This window comes from Fulmarus glacialis, unplaced genomic scaffold, assembly GCF_000690835.1.
Source record: "Fulmarus glacialis isolate BGI_N327 unplaced genomic scaffold, ASM69083v1 scaffold4925, whole genome shotgun sequence".
Lineage (NCBI taxonomy): Eukaryota > Metazoa > Chordata > Aves > Procellariiformes > Procellariidae > Fulmarus > Fulmarus glacialis.
Genome location: NW_009212230.1, coordinates 46,682 through 62,845, shown reverse-complemented (window position 1 = coordinate 62,845; position 16,164 = coordinate 46,682). Strand labels below are relative to the sequence as shown.

The window sequence follows — 16,164 nt, the reverse complement described above, 5'->3', positions numbered from 1 at the left end:
CCCGTCTCCCCTGAAGAAGGAGCAGGCTGGATTATTATTTTTGCGTATTCCTTTGAAGTGACTTGTCTTATAAAAGGAACACTTCACCTCTGGTTTAGACATACCTGGGTGGGGAAGGTTAGTGAAAAAATGTTTTTGTTCTGTTTTATGTGTTTGTGTCTTGTCCTCTTTCCTGCACAGCAAATGTACATCGCATTTGTGAAGAATTCCAGGTTCACCTCTCCCAATGTCCTGCCCATGATCAACTTCATGCAGCGCACACTGGCAGAGATGTATGCCGTGGACACACATACCTCTTACCAGCATGCCTTCATCTATATCCGTCAACTTGCCATTCACTTGCGCAGTGCGATGACGATAAAGAAGAAGGTAGGTACCCATCAGTGTGGAAGGAGTGTATCCTCCTATGGGCAATGTGTGGAGAGGGGAAAATTACAGTACCCGCTTCAGGCTTTTGGTAGTGTCTGTAAAGTGTGAGTACTTGTGTCTGACACATTTCATAACGTGCCAGGGAATTTTTTGCCAGGGGCTGGGAGCTTCAGAGGTCACCTCATAGTTGCCTGTATTTAGAATTTCAGCAAAGAAGGAAAGGAAAGACAACTGCAGGGTTGAAGTCACTTTTCTCTCCCCAGCTTGCAAGAGTTTGTGATGCACTTTCCATCTTCTGCCTTGGGCACCCTTTTTCCACTCTGTGAAGCTGCTGTTTGCAGCCTTTGTTGCAAAACCTCAAGGTAAAGAAGATTAGGAACCACCCGGGTGTGTGCATCTTTCCAGTGGAGTCCATACTATTTAAAGGACTTAATTGAATAAAGCAGCTCAGACCTTTTGGGAGCAGCCCTGATTTCAGCCACCTCCAGTCTGACCTCGGAAATCTGAGTCAGATTGCTAATCCTGGCTTTATTTGTGTTTAGCAAAACAGACCCTTATAGCTTAATTGCTCCCAAACGTTGCAGGATTGGTGACCAATTAAATCTCCTGGCTGTTCAGACATGGAGATAAATGAGCAGAGATAAATGAAGTCTGGGCTGCATATGCCCTAATTGGATTGCATTGGCTTCTTACACCCTCAGTCCTGGCCCAGACAAGACCTAAATCTACTTGATTTCACAGCTGGGGAGGGTTGTAGGAACTTTAAATGACAACAGCACAACCAAAATATGCAAATCCAAGTAATAAGCCAATTAATTTAAATTGAGCAGTGGGTGGTTGTGGAAGGTGATTACAAGAGCAGATTGCTTGTCTGTTCTGTGTAAGAGAAGCTGAGAACAGAGCTTCTTGGTACATCTCAGTGACCTGGTGAGAGCTGGGAGAGCTCTACCATTTCCAGTGGCAGCTTAAGTCCCTACTGCAAGGTTTGGTCCAGTGGCTGCAATTAAGGGCTTCTGTCATTGTTTTAGGACTTAATGCATCTTGCTTCATCCATGCAAAGGAGGATGTGACCTGGGCCTTGAAAGTCTGAAACTTGGAGCTGAGGCACCTTGTTAAGTGCAATCTCATAAGTTCTTGGTGCAATTCTGGGGAATACAGAACTCTTTGGAAACGGTGTCCTTAAGGAGGACTCCTGCACTCTTCCAGGCTTTTATTTAATCTGGCACTATGGGCTGCTTAAGCACATGGCAGGGAGAGAGTGGGGGCTTGCCCAAACTTTCTTGAAAACAATGTCTCTTGGATTGGTGCAAGACTTGACCCACACCTACTCATACTGCTGAGCCAGCCTGAAATGCTGCTTCAGTGTGTCATTGCATGTCAGGCACACTGCTGGCCTATTGCATTGTTTTTGCTGGTAACCGTAAAGACTGGCTGAGAAACAGAGCTGAAAGTTTGTTCTCCACTCTTCTGTCTGTCATTTTTACTCTGCAATTGAAAAAAATGAAACAGTCCTGGGTAGTGTCTTTTCCAAAAGCAGGGAGGAGTGTTGGGTTGATCATTTGGTTCTTGCTTTGACAGTGAATGTTTGTAGGAACATCTCTAAAATGAACACTGATATTGCCTTTCAGAGTTAGTGGGGTGGTGGTTAGGGGGTTTTGATTAATACAGCTGAGGGAAGGGAAGCCTCAGGTGGGAAGGACAAGCTGCCTCATAACAACCAAAGGAGTTTGAGGGCAGAGAGGGAAAATCCAGATGAATTCAGATGAATTTCTTGGTAGCTTGAATCTGTAGTATAGGTTTACACACCCTTTTTCCCCCACCTCTAGTGTGCAGAGGCCAGAAGGCAACTTAAAAGGGTGTCTGAGAGGGGGTACTACTTTCCAGCCTTCCTACCTGTGGGAGACCAGGGACTGTCCCAGGAACTGTGGGTAAATGGAACAGTTAAAGGTTTCCTAATGCTTGGGCACATCCTACCATCTGCTGTGAGTTGGGTCATTAAATCATCCTTCTCAAATGAGCCATACTTGTGAAGAAAAGCAGTCTGTGTTGCTCATTATTTCCTTCAAGGCACTGACTAGTACCAAATCATAATGTTGCCAATGCAGCATCTGAACTTGCTGGATGGTGGGTCAGCCACTAGCATCAAAGCAACAGCTAGAATGTTACTCATTCCTCTCTAAACAGTACACAATGTCCTCTTAGAGAATGCTGGATAAAATGAGTGCTGTAGAGAAACTAGAGTGAACTCCTCTCAAATGCCACATTTTCAAGTTTGTGCCTGTGGTTTTTTTCCCTTTTCTGCAGGAGAACTTCCAGTCTGTTTATAACTGGCAGTATATCCACTGCCTGTATTTCTGGTGTCGGGTTCTCAGCACAATCTACCCCAGTGAGGTCATGGAGCCCTTGATCTATCCTTTGACGCAGGTCATCATTGGCTGTATAAAGTAAGTAGGATTTTTTCTTCTTTTGGCTTAATGTGGCAGAGCAGTTACTAAGGGGTGTTACTGTTATGTAATTTGGATTTAACCTTGCATTGTAAGGAATTGTCCGAGAGCTGCTTTTAATTGAAGTATTCCAGCCGAAGATGTGTTGTGAGCACCTATATGTTTAGGTGGTGAGAAAATTTTTTTTGTTATTCTTTCCTAGGCTAAATTCTCTGTATAAGAGAAGTAGCAATCTGAATAGCCTGGACAGATTATCCTCCCAATTGTACAAAGTGGCAAGGAGAAATGTACTGACTTGCCTCAGGACCTAACGGTACCAAAGTACAGAATCAAGTCTTCATCTCTAGCTTGGTAAATACAGTCAGAAGATGCATTTTCTGTGCATATTTGTTAGAATTTGAAGAGCTAGGACACGTTTATTGTTTTTAGTTTGTCTCTGCTGAGAATTTCTTTCTCTTTTCCCATTAGTTTATATATGAAATTTTTGTGTTTTGAAATGGCTGTTAATAATGAGCATTGAGGGAATTTCTGAATCTCTGGTGATCTCTGAAATCCTGTTAGCTCTGTTAACCAGATTCTCAGCTTTAAAACACCACCCGCCTGGTCTTGAAAAACTCCCAAGTGGTGATGAAGATAAGCAGATTTAAACGATCGTTAGAGTATGCATACATCCCTCTTCCCATCCCCCTTGTGCACAGGCTGCTTCCCCTACTGTTGTAGAGCTTTAGTTGTCCTGTGGACTAATCATAGGCACTTCTCTACCTGTCCAGGCAGATAAATCAGCTATCTGGGGCCAAGGAAAGGTGAATCGGGTAAGTCTCAGCAAGAGCAGCAAATAGAATTTGTTAGTGTCTATGATGGACAGGGCTGGGAACCTGATAGATGGATTTTAGGGTGGGGAAAATAGAAATAAATCCCACCCTGGCTTCCTTACTGAGCCAAGCCAGTGTCCAGGATATAAAAAGGTGGTAGGTAGGTTAGCAGATGTGGGAATGATGTGGCTCCACGGGCTTCAATCTATACCCAGGGTCCCTAGTGACTCCTTCCTGAGCATAGACAGCCACTTCTCAGTGTTGGTGGCTGTGTTGTCCAAACGAGAGTCAAGTCTCTGTGCCACATCCCCTGGTATAGATACGTCTGTAGCAACTGAGCGTAACAGGTTGTTTCTATTTGAGGTGAGAGGACAAAATAATGTAGCCTGCAGGTCAAGGGGTTTTTTTGCTTCATGTACCACTTAATGCATTTTTGGAAGGCCCATTTAGGGGTATGCATCTGCTTGGGGGCTGCTTAGTATCTGATTGCTGCAAACAGAGTTTCTTGTGGAGGTGGTGTGGATGAGCTGGACCCCTCTCTTTGTTTCTCTGGGCTGCTCAGCTTTGAGAGGTGTGTGTGTGCGATCAGGTGATGGGGAAGGATGCTATGTGACATCTGGAATACCTTCTTTCATTTCTGCTCCTGATGTGGTGCATCCGAAGGGTGGTAGTGCTGGGAGGAGACTCCCCTTCCCCACTGCCTTTTGTACCGGGAGGTGGCGCTGGGCTCCAGCGGAAGGGCAGCAAGCGGGGTGTCTGTCTGTCTATAGGACCTGATCGGCTCCTCGTGCCACCCTGGCCTCTTACGCGAGGGGAATGGGGAGAAACCACCATCCATCACAGGCTTTTTGCTCTAGGCAGGGACCAGGGCAGAACTTGAAAAGTGATTAAATAAGATAACTAGTAGAAGAGGGCTGCCTGCTAAAATCAAAATCAGGTACCTCATTTTCTTGCTCCCTCTTCTTGCTTTCCAGCATATAAAATGCATTGAAACTATTTTTAATAATACATATTTCAGAAATGCACCCCGTGCGTGTCTGGAAATTACCTGTGCTCAAGATGTGGTCCAGGGAAGTTAGACTACTGAATAGTGGAGTGCTGGAATTGATAGTTTCTGATTTTTGTGATGCTGGGAAGAGCCTCATTGCTGAGTTTGCTCATGGAATTGTCACGTAATACTAAGTGATGCTGTTCTGACAAACAGCTGGAAGGCTGCAGTTAGTTTGACCAATGGGGCAGTGTTGTAGGTATTGCAGAGATAGTAGAACATGGAGGAGATGATTTCCCCTTTCCTTTCTCTGCTTTGTGCTTTTCTCTGCCTCCACAGTCCATAAGTTCCTCCTTTTGATCTGTGTGCTTGCATTTGTCTGAGTTCATGGGTTTTGGTTTGTTTTTTGTTTGGTTTTGGTTTTTTTTTCAGAAGCTCCTGTTATGTTATCCCTTTTTCCCTCATCCCATAAAGTGTTTTTCTGACCACGTCTGCTTGGATTTCTACCTTGCTCCCAGTCAAGCTATAAAAATGAAGTTCCTCCCTGGCTTATAGTTAAATGAGGATTTTTGGTGCCCATTAAGTTTTGGTTTCTGGCCTCCCAGTATGTATAGGGGAGGAAGCAGGTACAACCTCCTCCACGGAGAAGCAAGCGCAGTCTTGGTGCCCCTGAGCAACTTCCCTTGGTGACCTGTCCTGGTGGGGTTGGAGGCTGGTGTTGAAAGAAGCTTTCTCTGTCCTCTCTAGCCAGAGGAGGATTGTGGTCACCCAGGAGTATAGGAGAAGGAGCTGTAGCGAGTAAAAATAAGCCTTGAGAAGCCTTTAGGCTGTTCTCTACACCACAGCCTGTGCCCTGGCTGCATGGGAGAAGTACAGCAGGCATTCCAAGAGGCAGTGGTGGTAAGACATTAGAGAGCACTCTCTGCTGTGATGAAATGTGAGTCAGTTTGAACGACCCAGCTGTGCCCTGGAGTGAGTAGGCAGTTGGACCTTCCTCAGCAGAGCTGGGACCCAGCTGTGTTTTGTATTCCCTGTGCATCCAGCCATGGGGAAGTTGAGCAGATTGTTGCATCGCTGCGCACTCTAAAATTAATGGTCTTGGTTTACAGTAAATCTATACACTTAACAGGTTTATTCCTCGATCAATTAATTCCTGAGAATGGCTTTCGTCATCTCCAGTGGTGCCAGATCAGGGGTGCAAAGTAGATTTATTTCTATAATGGATCCAATGATAATTATTTCACTATTTGGAAGGGGGGAGACGCAGGTGATTTATGGTGCCTGGTCAAGCATTTTTTTTTTTGCTCTCCTGGATTGTTCAGCAAGCTCTTTGGGGAGGGGAGGGGTTCATTTATCAGACTTGAGCCTGTTGTCTGGGAACTGTGTTGTTTTTTTTTTTTTTTTTTTTTAAAAATCCTTGTTAATGCTGGAGACATCCATGTCTTCAAGTACAGGTCATTCAGAGTGAGAGGTTTCTAGAGTGGTACAGTAATGAGGTCTGGTGTCTTTTAGGGATAGCTCTGCATTCGCCCCTCTGATGCTGACCCTTCTCAGTCCCAACTTTACAAAGGGAGTTGGCTCTAATTCTTTCTTAATACCTGAATGCATTATGGTTTGAAGTGTGGATCGAAGAAAGTCTGGCCTCTTCCCCTCCATGCTGATTACTGGCTGTTCAAATGTACATGTTGCCTCTCTGAAGGAGATAGGAATAGCTCAGGTGTTCCTCTGGATTGGAGAGAGCTGAACAGATTTGGCTGAGAGCGCTCATTCTCATTCCCACTCTGTCCTTTCTGATATGCTGGTCACTTCTAGTCCAGCTCCTTCTGCCTCAGTAATATTCCTGCACTAAGAAGGTCACTGTTCAGGTGACAGCATGAACTCTGTGGGTACACAGAGGGTATGTAGCCTGAAATGAGAAACATCTTCCTCCTTGTAGTCCTTCTGGTATGCTGGGGGAGCCCTTTTCTTGGTCAAACTTGCTGCTTTAGAATGGGCATTTTACTGCTGGTTCCTGCCACTTTTTCTTGCATACCTACCTGTGCTGGGAGCATGAGAGCCAAAAGTGTTGAACATGACTAAACAGCATCAGTGATAAACTTCATCTACAAAGCTCTTGTCTTGTAGCACTTTCTCCCAGCAGAAGCTGGAAACCTAGTGCTTTGGTAGCAGGAATTTCTGTTTTAGTGTTTTAGCTTTAACGTGTGTGAATTTTATTTCCAACTATGGGATAGCTTCAGCAGTTCAGTTTGCTGTGCCATACTAAAGCTGTCTTCCTTTTGTAGAGTAGGAAAGGCTCTCAAGTGTCACTGAAGGCTGCAGGTGCAGTTCCTGTACAAACTTGGCCTAATATCCTTTCTTCTTTTTTCCTCTCTAGGCTGGTACCAATGGCTCGTTTCTACCCTCTGCGCATGCACTGCATCCGTGCACTTACACTGTTGTCTGAGAACACCAGGACCTTCATCCCAGTGTTGCCATTTATCCTGGAGGTTAGTTGGTTCCCGCTCACGTAGCAATGGCTGATGCCTGCTACTTAATAGGCACACTCACTTACTGTACCCACCAACAGCTCCCAAGATCTCCCAGTTTGCTTACTCCCTAAAATCCCTGGCAAACAGCATCAGACAGAATGTATTGTTTGGTTGGCAAATTGGATTAAGCTTTTATTGGCCTGTGAGCGGAGAGTATCTGAAATCAGCTGCGTGCAAAAATACATTCCTAGGTGGTTTAACTAATGCAGTGGAGTAGGCAAAGGGTTTGCCAAAGAAGAGATTCAGAGGCTCAACTGGTTGCAGTAACTCCTCAAGCTGTTGTTACTTGATCCTGCTGAGGTGTTCATATCTTAGCAAAAGGAAGAGTTTCTCCTAACTGCAGACAAAGGCAAATGGAAGGAAAAAGCCTTTCAAGAATTAAGAATTTATTTAGGAAAAGGATCTCCATGAATGCAGCCTGGCAAAATGCAGTATGTTTGGTGAAATACTGGTGCTAAGAGACCATCCAGCTTTCCTATTTTATCAGATGCCTGACATCTCTCCGCATAGGTCTTCCTAGCCTTGCTGCTGTGAGAAGGTAGTACAGAAGTAGTGCAGCCAAATTTCACTGAAGAAGCGTGAGCGAGGCAGGGTGAGGAATGCAGAAGCCCCAGTAGGTCAGCATGAGGCTGGATGCTGAAGAGGAGGGAGGGAGACTTCTATAGTAAATGACCTGAGTCAGCCGGGCTCGTTCCTAATCAAGTTCTGTTGAAGCAAAGGCTTTTGTGGTTTTGTGTTGTTGTAAACGTCCTTTGCAAACCACATCCTCTGGGTCTGTGGAAGGCAGCGATGTTTATAAATCTCCTCCTGCTCTCCCGCCTCCTCCACCGCTCCTTGGCCCTGGCCTGTGTGGCTTTGCCATCCGCCTGCTTCCTTCCTCTTGTTCATGCATATTTGAAATTCTGCCAACCAGATTTAGTGATAGAGGCATCTCCACTCTGGGGTAGTAGAGCTTGGGGTGAGGATGGTTTCTCTGCTTTTTACTTTTTAGTGCTTTGAGACATAAAGCCTTTTTCCCCTTGGGGCCTTCCCCCCCCCTCTTTGCATTCTGGCCCCAACACCTCGACTGTAATGTGTGTGTCGGGCCCCAGCCAGACGTTACCACACTGCACACTGAGCTTCCTCCCAGCTTCCACAAGCCCCCGACCACATCCGATCCTGCTGTGTGTGTTTGTGAGGCACTACTAGGCTTAGCTTGTCCAGGTGTTGGTGACAAGGGAGAGATGGAGACAGGGTCAATGTGTGCATGTGTTGCTTGCTTACTTTTTCACATTAACAATTATTTTGCTTTAACTTCTGTAACCCAAGGTGACTGGCATGATGTTAAACTCCCATATCTCCCTGCAGCTGTCAACCTTTCCCTTCTTCCTGCCTGTCTCCTGCAAGGGATCCCTCAAATATTCTGTGGAGTTCCCAAGAGCATTCAGGGCTATTCCCTTTATACTTCCATCTCATTCCAACTCCCTCCTCCTCTCTGTTAGAGGTATTTGAACACTCTTACAACCTTTAATGTGTCTCCACAAGCTATCTTCAGGCAGGAGATGTATTCCAGCTGTCTGGATGAGATGGTAGGAAACTTTAGCACACAGAGGGGAAGTGACCTGCCCAAAGTCCCAAGGTGGCTATGGTGATGCTGGGAGGAGGATCTGCATTCTGATGCCCAGCCTAGTGCTTTAACTATGAGCCTGTTTCTACCAGCTCACAAATTCGGCAGTGACTTCGTCAATAGACATTAGTCCCATGCTACACCATGTCATGAAACAAAATCCATTTTAAGCCCATTATCCAAACCATCATGGGATTGAGGGATCTGATCAGTGTGTTGGTAGTAAGCAGGAGTAGACTTGAGGGGTCTGACTGGGGTGGAGGGAGCGGAATGAAGCCTTCCTAGCATAAGGTATGCTCCGTTTGATAGGAAGGAGGAAAGGCTGCTCTGTCTGTCACTGTTGCAACTGAATCAAAGCGCAGTAAAAGAATGGCTGTGGAGTTTGTGACCCTATGTTTTGTGCACTTTGGAGAGGGCTTTGCATGGCCTTAGAGTGTAGATTCTGTGAAGTTTCTTGTGTACAAAGTGACTGTGTAACTGTTTCCCTTCCCCCTCTCCATCAAGGAAACCCAAACCTTGCTACCTCTTGTCTCAGCACAGCCCTGTTGCTGCTGTGCTTTCAAGAGATGGCAGATTGAATGTTTGTGCAATTCCCGTAGGCACAGAATTCCCCAAGCCCCTGCCAATAGAAATGAGACCTGGCTGCTTGATGCATCTTGACAAGGGCTGGTGCTCCCCAGCATGGGCATCCAGTGCTGTCTCCTCTCTGACTCTGCTTTCCAGGATGGAGCAAAAGCAGCAGCTTGCTAAAATTACATCTTAGATAAGAGGAGGTGGCTTGGGAGCGAGTGTAAAGCAGGCAGGCTTTTATTTTTGTATTGTTACTCCCCTTGATGGGCCTGTGAGATCACAGGCTTTTTTTTTTTATCACTTCAATTACTGTGTGACAGGCACTAGTTTCTGCAGCAGGAAAATTGGTGGCTCATCTGCTGGAAGGCAGGCTCGTCTGCTGGAAGGCAGGTGTGGATAAACAAGGTGGAAATCTCCCCACAGGCAGACTTTGCATGCCAATTTAGAATTGGCTTCCCCTGTGGAGGGATGGGAGAGGAGGTTAACCCTGACATGCTTAGGAAGGCACAAGTTTTTCACTTTGACACTTAAATGTCTTGAGTCTTGTTTTGGATGTGCAGCTTGCTTCAGAGAAAGTCCCCGGGGGCTTGGAATGCAACATATATGGGAGTGGGCAGCAGATTGTGTCGGAGGAAATCTGCTGATGCGAAGGTTGTAGTTGGAGAATTGATAATGCTGGACATTGTCATACATTTAAGCACAGATCTGAAATTAGTTTTCTACAAGACTTGGGCTCTTAGCCTCCTTTACACAGAGGCAAAGGAACTTTAGACAGACTAAGCTGAACCACTGCACGAACTGAAGATGTATCTTTCCTTTTCCTCATTCTCCTCCCTCCACCACTACATTGCAGCTCTTAAATTCTGGATCACAGCCCTGCAGGTACCAGGGGTTGTTTGAGTGAAGTCATGCCTGACCAATCTAATAGGCTTCTACGATGAGATGATTGGCTCAGTGGATGAGGGGAAAGCCGTGGATGTTGTTTGTCTTCTCTTTATCAAGGTTTTGGATACCATCTCCCATAAATTCCTCGCAGACAAGTTGATGAATTGCAGACTAGATTAGCAAACTGTGAGGTGCATTGACAGCTGGCTGAACTTCCAGGCTCGTGCTGTGATCAGTGGCATGAAATCTAGCTACAGGCCAGCCCCTAGTGATGTACACCGGGGATCAATACTGGGGCTGAATCTGGTTATCATACTCATTAATGGTTTGAATGGTGGGGCAGAGTGGCACCATCAGCAAACTTGCAGATGATACGAAGTTGGGAGGAGTTGTTGGTACACCAGTCTTGCAATTCAGAGGGATCTTGACAGGTTGGAGAAATGGGCAGGCAGGAACCTCATGTAGCTCAACAGAGAAATGCAATGTCTGGCACCTGGGGAAGAGTAACCCTGTAATAACAACATCCTGGGGGCTGACTGTCTGGAAAGCAGCTTTGCAGAAAAGGACGTGGACAACAAGTTGACCAGGAGCCAGCGATGCACCCTTGCAGTGAAGAAGGCCAACAGCATGCTGGGCTGCATTAGGCAGAGCTTTGCCAGTAGTTTGACTGTGGTCTTTCCCCTCTGCTGAGCAGTACTGAGATCACAGCTGGAGTGCTGTGTCTAGTTCAGGGCTCTCCAGGGCAAGAGAGGCATGGACATACTGAAAAGAGTCTAGTGAAGAGCCACAGAGATGAAGGGATTGGAACATCTCTCATGTGAGGAGAGGCTGCAAGAGCTGGGACTGCTTAGCCTCAAGAAGAGAAGGCTCAGGGAAGATCTTATTAACGTGTGTAAAATACCTGAAAAGAGGGTGCATAGAAGATGGAGCCAGGCTCTCCTAAGTGGTGTTCAGTGACAGGACAGGATGCAATGGGCACAAACTGAAACACAGGAGGGTCTGTCTGAACATCAGGAAGCACTTTTTGGGTTTTTTTACCGTGAGGCTCACTGAGCGCTGGCATGGGTTGCCCAGGAAGTTTGTAGAGTCTCCATCCTTGGATATACTCAAAAGCAATCTGGACATGGTCCTGGGCAGCTGGCTCTAGGTGTCCCTGCTTGAGCAGGGCAGGCTGGACAAGATGACCTCCAGAGCTCTCTTCCAATCTCAACCATTCTGAATAAAGAGATTGAAGTTGGATTTTTCTCAAAGGTTCTTAGTGACAAGATGAGAGGCAATATGCAGAAAATGAAACACAGGAGGTCCCGCTTAAGCATTGGAGGAGAAAAAAAAAACAAAACAAAACAACAATTTTATATGGTGAGGCTAGAACAGATTGCCTGGATAAATAGTGGAGTGTCTGTCCTTGGAGATACTCAAAATCTGACTGGAGATGGCTCTGAGCAACCTGTTCTAGTTGACTCTGCTAGATGACTTCCAGGGATCCCTTGCAGCCTTAACTGTTTTGTGACTGAGTGCTTCAAGCCAGCTTCTGCAGAAAGTTGGGCAGCTTGTCTGAACTTGACAATAATCAGACTCTGCCGAAGCGGCTTAACTACGCTCTCTCGGCCCTTCCCTCAGTGAAGTGGGAGAGTGACTGACAGACCTGAGGAAAAGCTGCAGGCAGGCCCAGCAAAGCACTGCATCCCTGCTGTGAGCTGGCCTGGGGCAGCCAGCTTTGGGGTGGTCAAAGTAGATGCCAGGAGGCTTTTGCTAGGGCCTGAGAGAAAGAGATTTGAGGGGGTGGATGGGACAATACAGCGGGAGTGCTGTGGGTGCAGAGTTGGTTCTCTGGTTTACACTCTGGCGGTGTAAACTGTATATCTGAACACCCTTCCAACTAGCCACGTGGAAATCGAATGTGAGCTTGAGATTGCCAAAAACCCTTCCCCTTCCTGCCTGCGTTGCCCTGTCCTTTCCTCTGTCTGCTAGTGGTTATCACTTAAGCCAAATTGTTGGCTTTTGACATTTTCTGGCCCTCTAGTCCCTCATTATCGCCTTTCCACCCTGCCACAGGATTCCTAGACGTCAGTCATCCTCTCCTTCAAGTCTGGCTGTTAGCTGATCCATTCTGCACAGTCTTGAGATGGGAACCACATTTTCCCCCCTTCCCACACGTCCTGACCGTCTCCCTAGCACCTCTTGGGAGAGTTTCAAAACTTCTGGTTGCATTTCCCCGCTTGCCTAGCGGCACGTTAGGATCCCGCAGAGCCTGACGCCTTTTGCTTTAATGCATCTGACCTCAGGGATCAATACTACTGTTTTGGCCAAAGAAATAACCGTGCATAACGAGGTTTATAGCATCGATTCCCTAGGCTAGGGCTCTTTGTTTTCACAAGCCACCAAGCTTGTCCCTCCCTTCCAAATAACCTGGATTGACAAATAAAATGTAAAAAATCAATAGTCGTCTCCATGCTTTTCTGGCCTGGGGGCATGCATGTGACCTGAACACCCTCCCTTTCCTCCTCACCTCACCCTCTAGCAATCAGTGTGCTGCATCCCCACGTTGCTGGGCTGGTTGGGGTCTGATGATGAATGTGTTGCTGCTGCATAGAGGGAATAGAAATTATTTCCTGCTCAGGAGTGCGATGTAAAAGCATTGGGGACAGGGAGAGGAACTGTAGGTTGCTTCTGCGGTGCTCAAAAGTACGGGTGGGCAGGATATTCTCCTCATCAGCCCTCCTCAGTGGTTGTCATCAGATATGCAAATGATGACTAATTGTTGGCTGATGTTTTTTTTTAAATGAGATCCCATTGCTAGTGAACACCTCCCTTGATTGCCACTTGTTATCCTCTGATGGGCGTCTCTGGGAATCTGCGCCAGATCAAGTGGTTTTTGCAGTTCTTGCCATCCTTCTCCTGAGGTCTGCCCCTACCAGGCTGGGAAAGGGCATATTTGTATTGCTGCTCATTTTAGAAACTTTTTGCTCCTTTCTGTATCACAGCTTCAGAGGAAGAGCAGCACAGCACACAGGCTTATTGGGATAGTGTACCCTGTTGCCTGATGTCTGCCCAGGGCAGTAAGGACCGAGGCAAATTCTGGCTCTAGCTGATTTCAGCTGAAGATAGCTTTCCTCTGTGCCAAATGTAGCTTCTCGGGGAAGTGAAGAAAGGAAAGTCTCATTGATTTATGCTACCCTTCCCCCAGTGACGTTGGGAAACTCCTCCTAAAAAGGAGGGGGTGAGGAAAAGGCTTTCATAGTTCTTGGTCTTGATTACGATTTGTTAAGCTTTAAGGCAATAACAGCTCTTCTTAATTAAAACCAAACTTGAGATGCCACCCTGGAGAGCAAGTCACACACACGTGTAAACTTCCTCTTCGTTTTCTTCTTTCTACTATGTAAGCTTCATACCTTCTGTTTCAGAAATACTCCTCTCCCCAACCATTATCATTAAACAAGATCTGTAAAAACACAAAAGCAAAGGTGCAGGTCTGCCTTTTGATGTTACATACTAGTCTACTGGGCATCTAGCTGTACCCTAGAGCTTGTGTGTGCTCATCATTTTGACAAGCAGGGTGCATGGTCTCCTCTCAAACTCTGGGAAGGGGCCAGTTTTTCTCCATGTCCCTTGCTATGAAATGAAATGTGTCCAAGGAGAATAAAATGCACTTATTCAAAGGCAGTTCAGTTGTAATTGGTACAAGGGACACCAATGGGAAATGTGTTGGAATAAAAACTTTGCCTGGCAAGGGATGTTTGTGAAAAGGACTTACTGGTCTCTCTGCTTCCTGGGACAATTATTTCAGCGGCAATAAAAGGGTAATGGATTTGGTGTAAGCAACATTTAGTCTTGCTGTTGAAAAGCCTCTCACCTTAAGGGACAGCTCCAAAATACACTCCACTTTGTAGTACGATCTTTCTGACCATTAGAAGCATGGGTCTGAGGAACAAACCTCTAGTTTCTTGTGCTGTTGCTTGTGTTTCCTTTTACCTCATACTTCTGTGGCATCTTTCACACTCAGGTCTCTAAAGCTTCAAGTGTGGCTGGGGTTTGCTCCCTAACTGTCCCTTGCTAGGGTATTTAAGAAATCTGTGGTACAGTGATCGGAACAGGTAAGCAGGAATCAGGATTTCTGTATTGTTTTCTCAGCTCTGCCACCAACTGCATGATCTTAGTTGAGTCATTTGGTATCCGTTTTGTTTTGCGGTGTGATCATCTTTACATTCAGTTTTTTCTCTTGTAGGTTTTCCAACAAGTGGATTTCAACAAGAAGCCAGGACGTATAAGTGCTAAGCCTATAAACTTTGCAGTGATCTTGAAGCTTTCCAATGCCAACCTGCAGGAGAAGGCCTTCCGAGTAAGTGGAACCCCAGCGGCCAACAGTGCACAGCTTCTCTGTAAACAACAGAGTTGCCCTAGCAATATGCTTTGTGTTCCTGTCCTGTAAGGCTGGAGACTTATTTCCCAATCTGGGCACTGTAGGGTTTAGTTCCTATCTGATATCTCTATTCCTCCTTCCCCTACCCAGGATGGACTCATTGAACAGCTCTATGACCTGATGCTTGAGTATCTCCATTGCCAAGCCTACAGTATTGGATTCCCGGAGCTGGTTCTCCCCACTGTCATTCAGGTAAGGTGTAAGGTCATTCAGGTAAGGTGCTTCTCGGTCATGCTATGTGCTATGAATGTGCACAACATGGGGTAAAGTTGTTTAAGCTAACAGTGAACTCAGGATGGCCCTCACAATGTGAGGAGAGAGCCATTTACCTTTTCTTAATTATGGTTTTTCTTTGCGTTTTGGGGAATTCTTGGGGAGGAACAGAGGCATCCCATCTAATTAGGAGGCTGAAGGTAAATGGAAATGGCTGTGGAGTTAGCTGCTCTTTTGGGATCCAAAGTGGAACAGAGGGCTGCATAACTGCTGTAGAGATGTGTTTTTGACTAGTGAACGCAGATGAGTTCTTGGCAATTCAGAGTTGTCCGAATTGCTGTATTGTCTCAGAGCAGTACCTGTGCTTTTCCTTGTCTTACGGCCTCCCTCATGTGCTCTCCACAAGATGGCAATCTTCCCTCCTTTCACAGTGTCTCTATCAACTGGGGCACTTTCTCCCCAAGTCCCTCCATATAAAACAGTACAATTCCTGTCTCCATCCCTCCTCCATGCTGTACCTAACAGCAGTGCTGCAAAATGGTCTCCTTTGCCTCTCCTCTGGCATTGCACGGCGCAGGGCGTTCTTCCTAGCTATTTCACATTCACATACTTAATAGTCTGCAATAAAACTGCCTAATAGTGCTGTGCATCTGGGTGCATAGTCCTTCCCTAATACCTTGCTAGCTGGGTGGCTTCAGTTTTGAATCAGCAGTGACCTCTCTGCTTTGAACAGTAAGATTGCTCAGTGCAAATGTGTTGGAACTTGTTCCCTCCCTTCCTCTCTATTTTTAACTCATGAGTGGCAGGTGTCATACAAGTTTGGCAGAGGGCTGCTGTCATACCCTCCATGGGGACATGAACCTCTGCTTTGCTTTGGTGTCCGCCGTGAGACCCTGTGTCTGCGTACCTTGTTGCTATGATGCCTCTGGTTAACACGGGAGCAATGACTCGGTTGGGACCCACAGGCTGCTTGGGAGGCAAATCTCCTTGTTTCTGCTGTATGTAATAGGCTGGCATCTGTCAGGCGCATGACTCTTGGCTGGGTCCCTGCAGCCTGGCACAGGCCATTGCCTAGCTGGCACTAGGCAGCTTTGGCTAACGCGAGCTGACAGGCACTCTCTGTGCTAGGAGAGCTGCTCCTCTGCTTGCTCTTGCTTTGCGTGCTTCTCACTTATCGGCAGTGAACAAAGCCCTTTCCTCTCAGCCAGCAGCTGTTGAGAGCATCGAAGCTGTCGGAGCCGATGTTCTAGCTGGAATGAAAAACGGCTGACGGCCCTCTGGCACCAAGCGCCCTGTGGCTTCCAAACACACCCTGGGACCAGCCTGTAT

The 16,164-nt window shown here is 46.5% G+C and overlaps 1 protein-coding gene across 1 annotated transcript in view; it reads left to right on the top strand.

Moving 5' to 3' along the window:
* The window catches only part of NOC2L (nucleolar complex associated 2 homolog (S. cerevisiae)), a gene marked incomplete at its 5' end in the record, with an annotated part of 51,900 nt that overhangs the window by 9,212 nt on the left and 26,524 nt on the right, over positions 1-16,164 (top strand). The window contains 5 exons of the mRNA XM_009577797.1: positions 181-369; positions 2,674-2,813; positions 6,988-7,099; positions 14,428-14,541; positions 14,713-14,814. Coding sequence (XP_009576092.1) covers positions 181-369; positions 2,674-2,813; positions 6,988-7,099; positions 14,428-14,541; positions 14,713-14,814 — 657 coding nt within the window. The remainder of the gene's footprint in view (positions 1-180; positions 370-2,673; positions 2,814-6,987; positions 7,100-14,427; positions 14,542-14,712; positions 14,815-16,164) is intronic.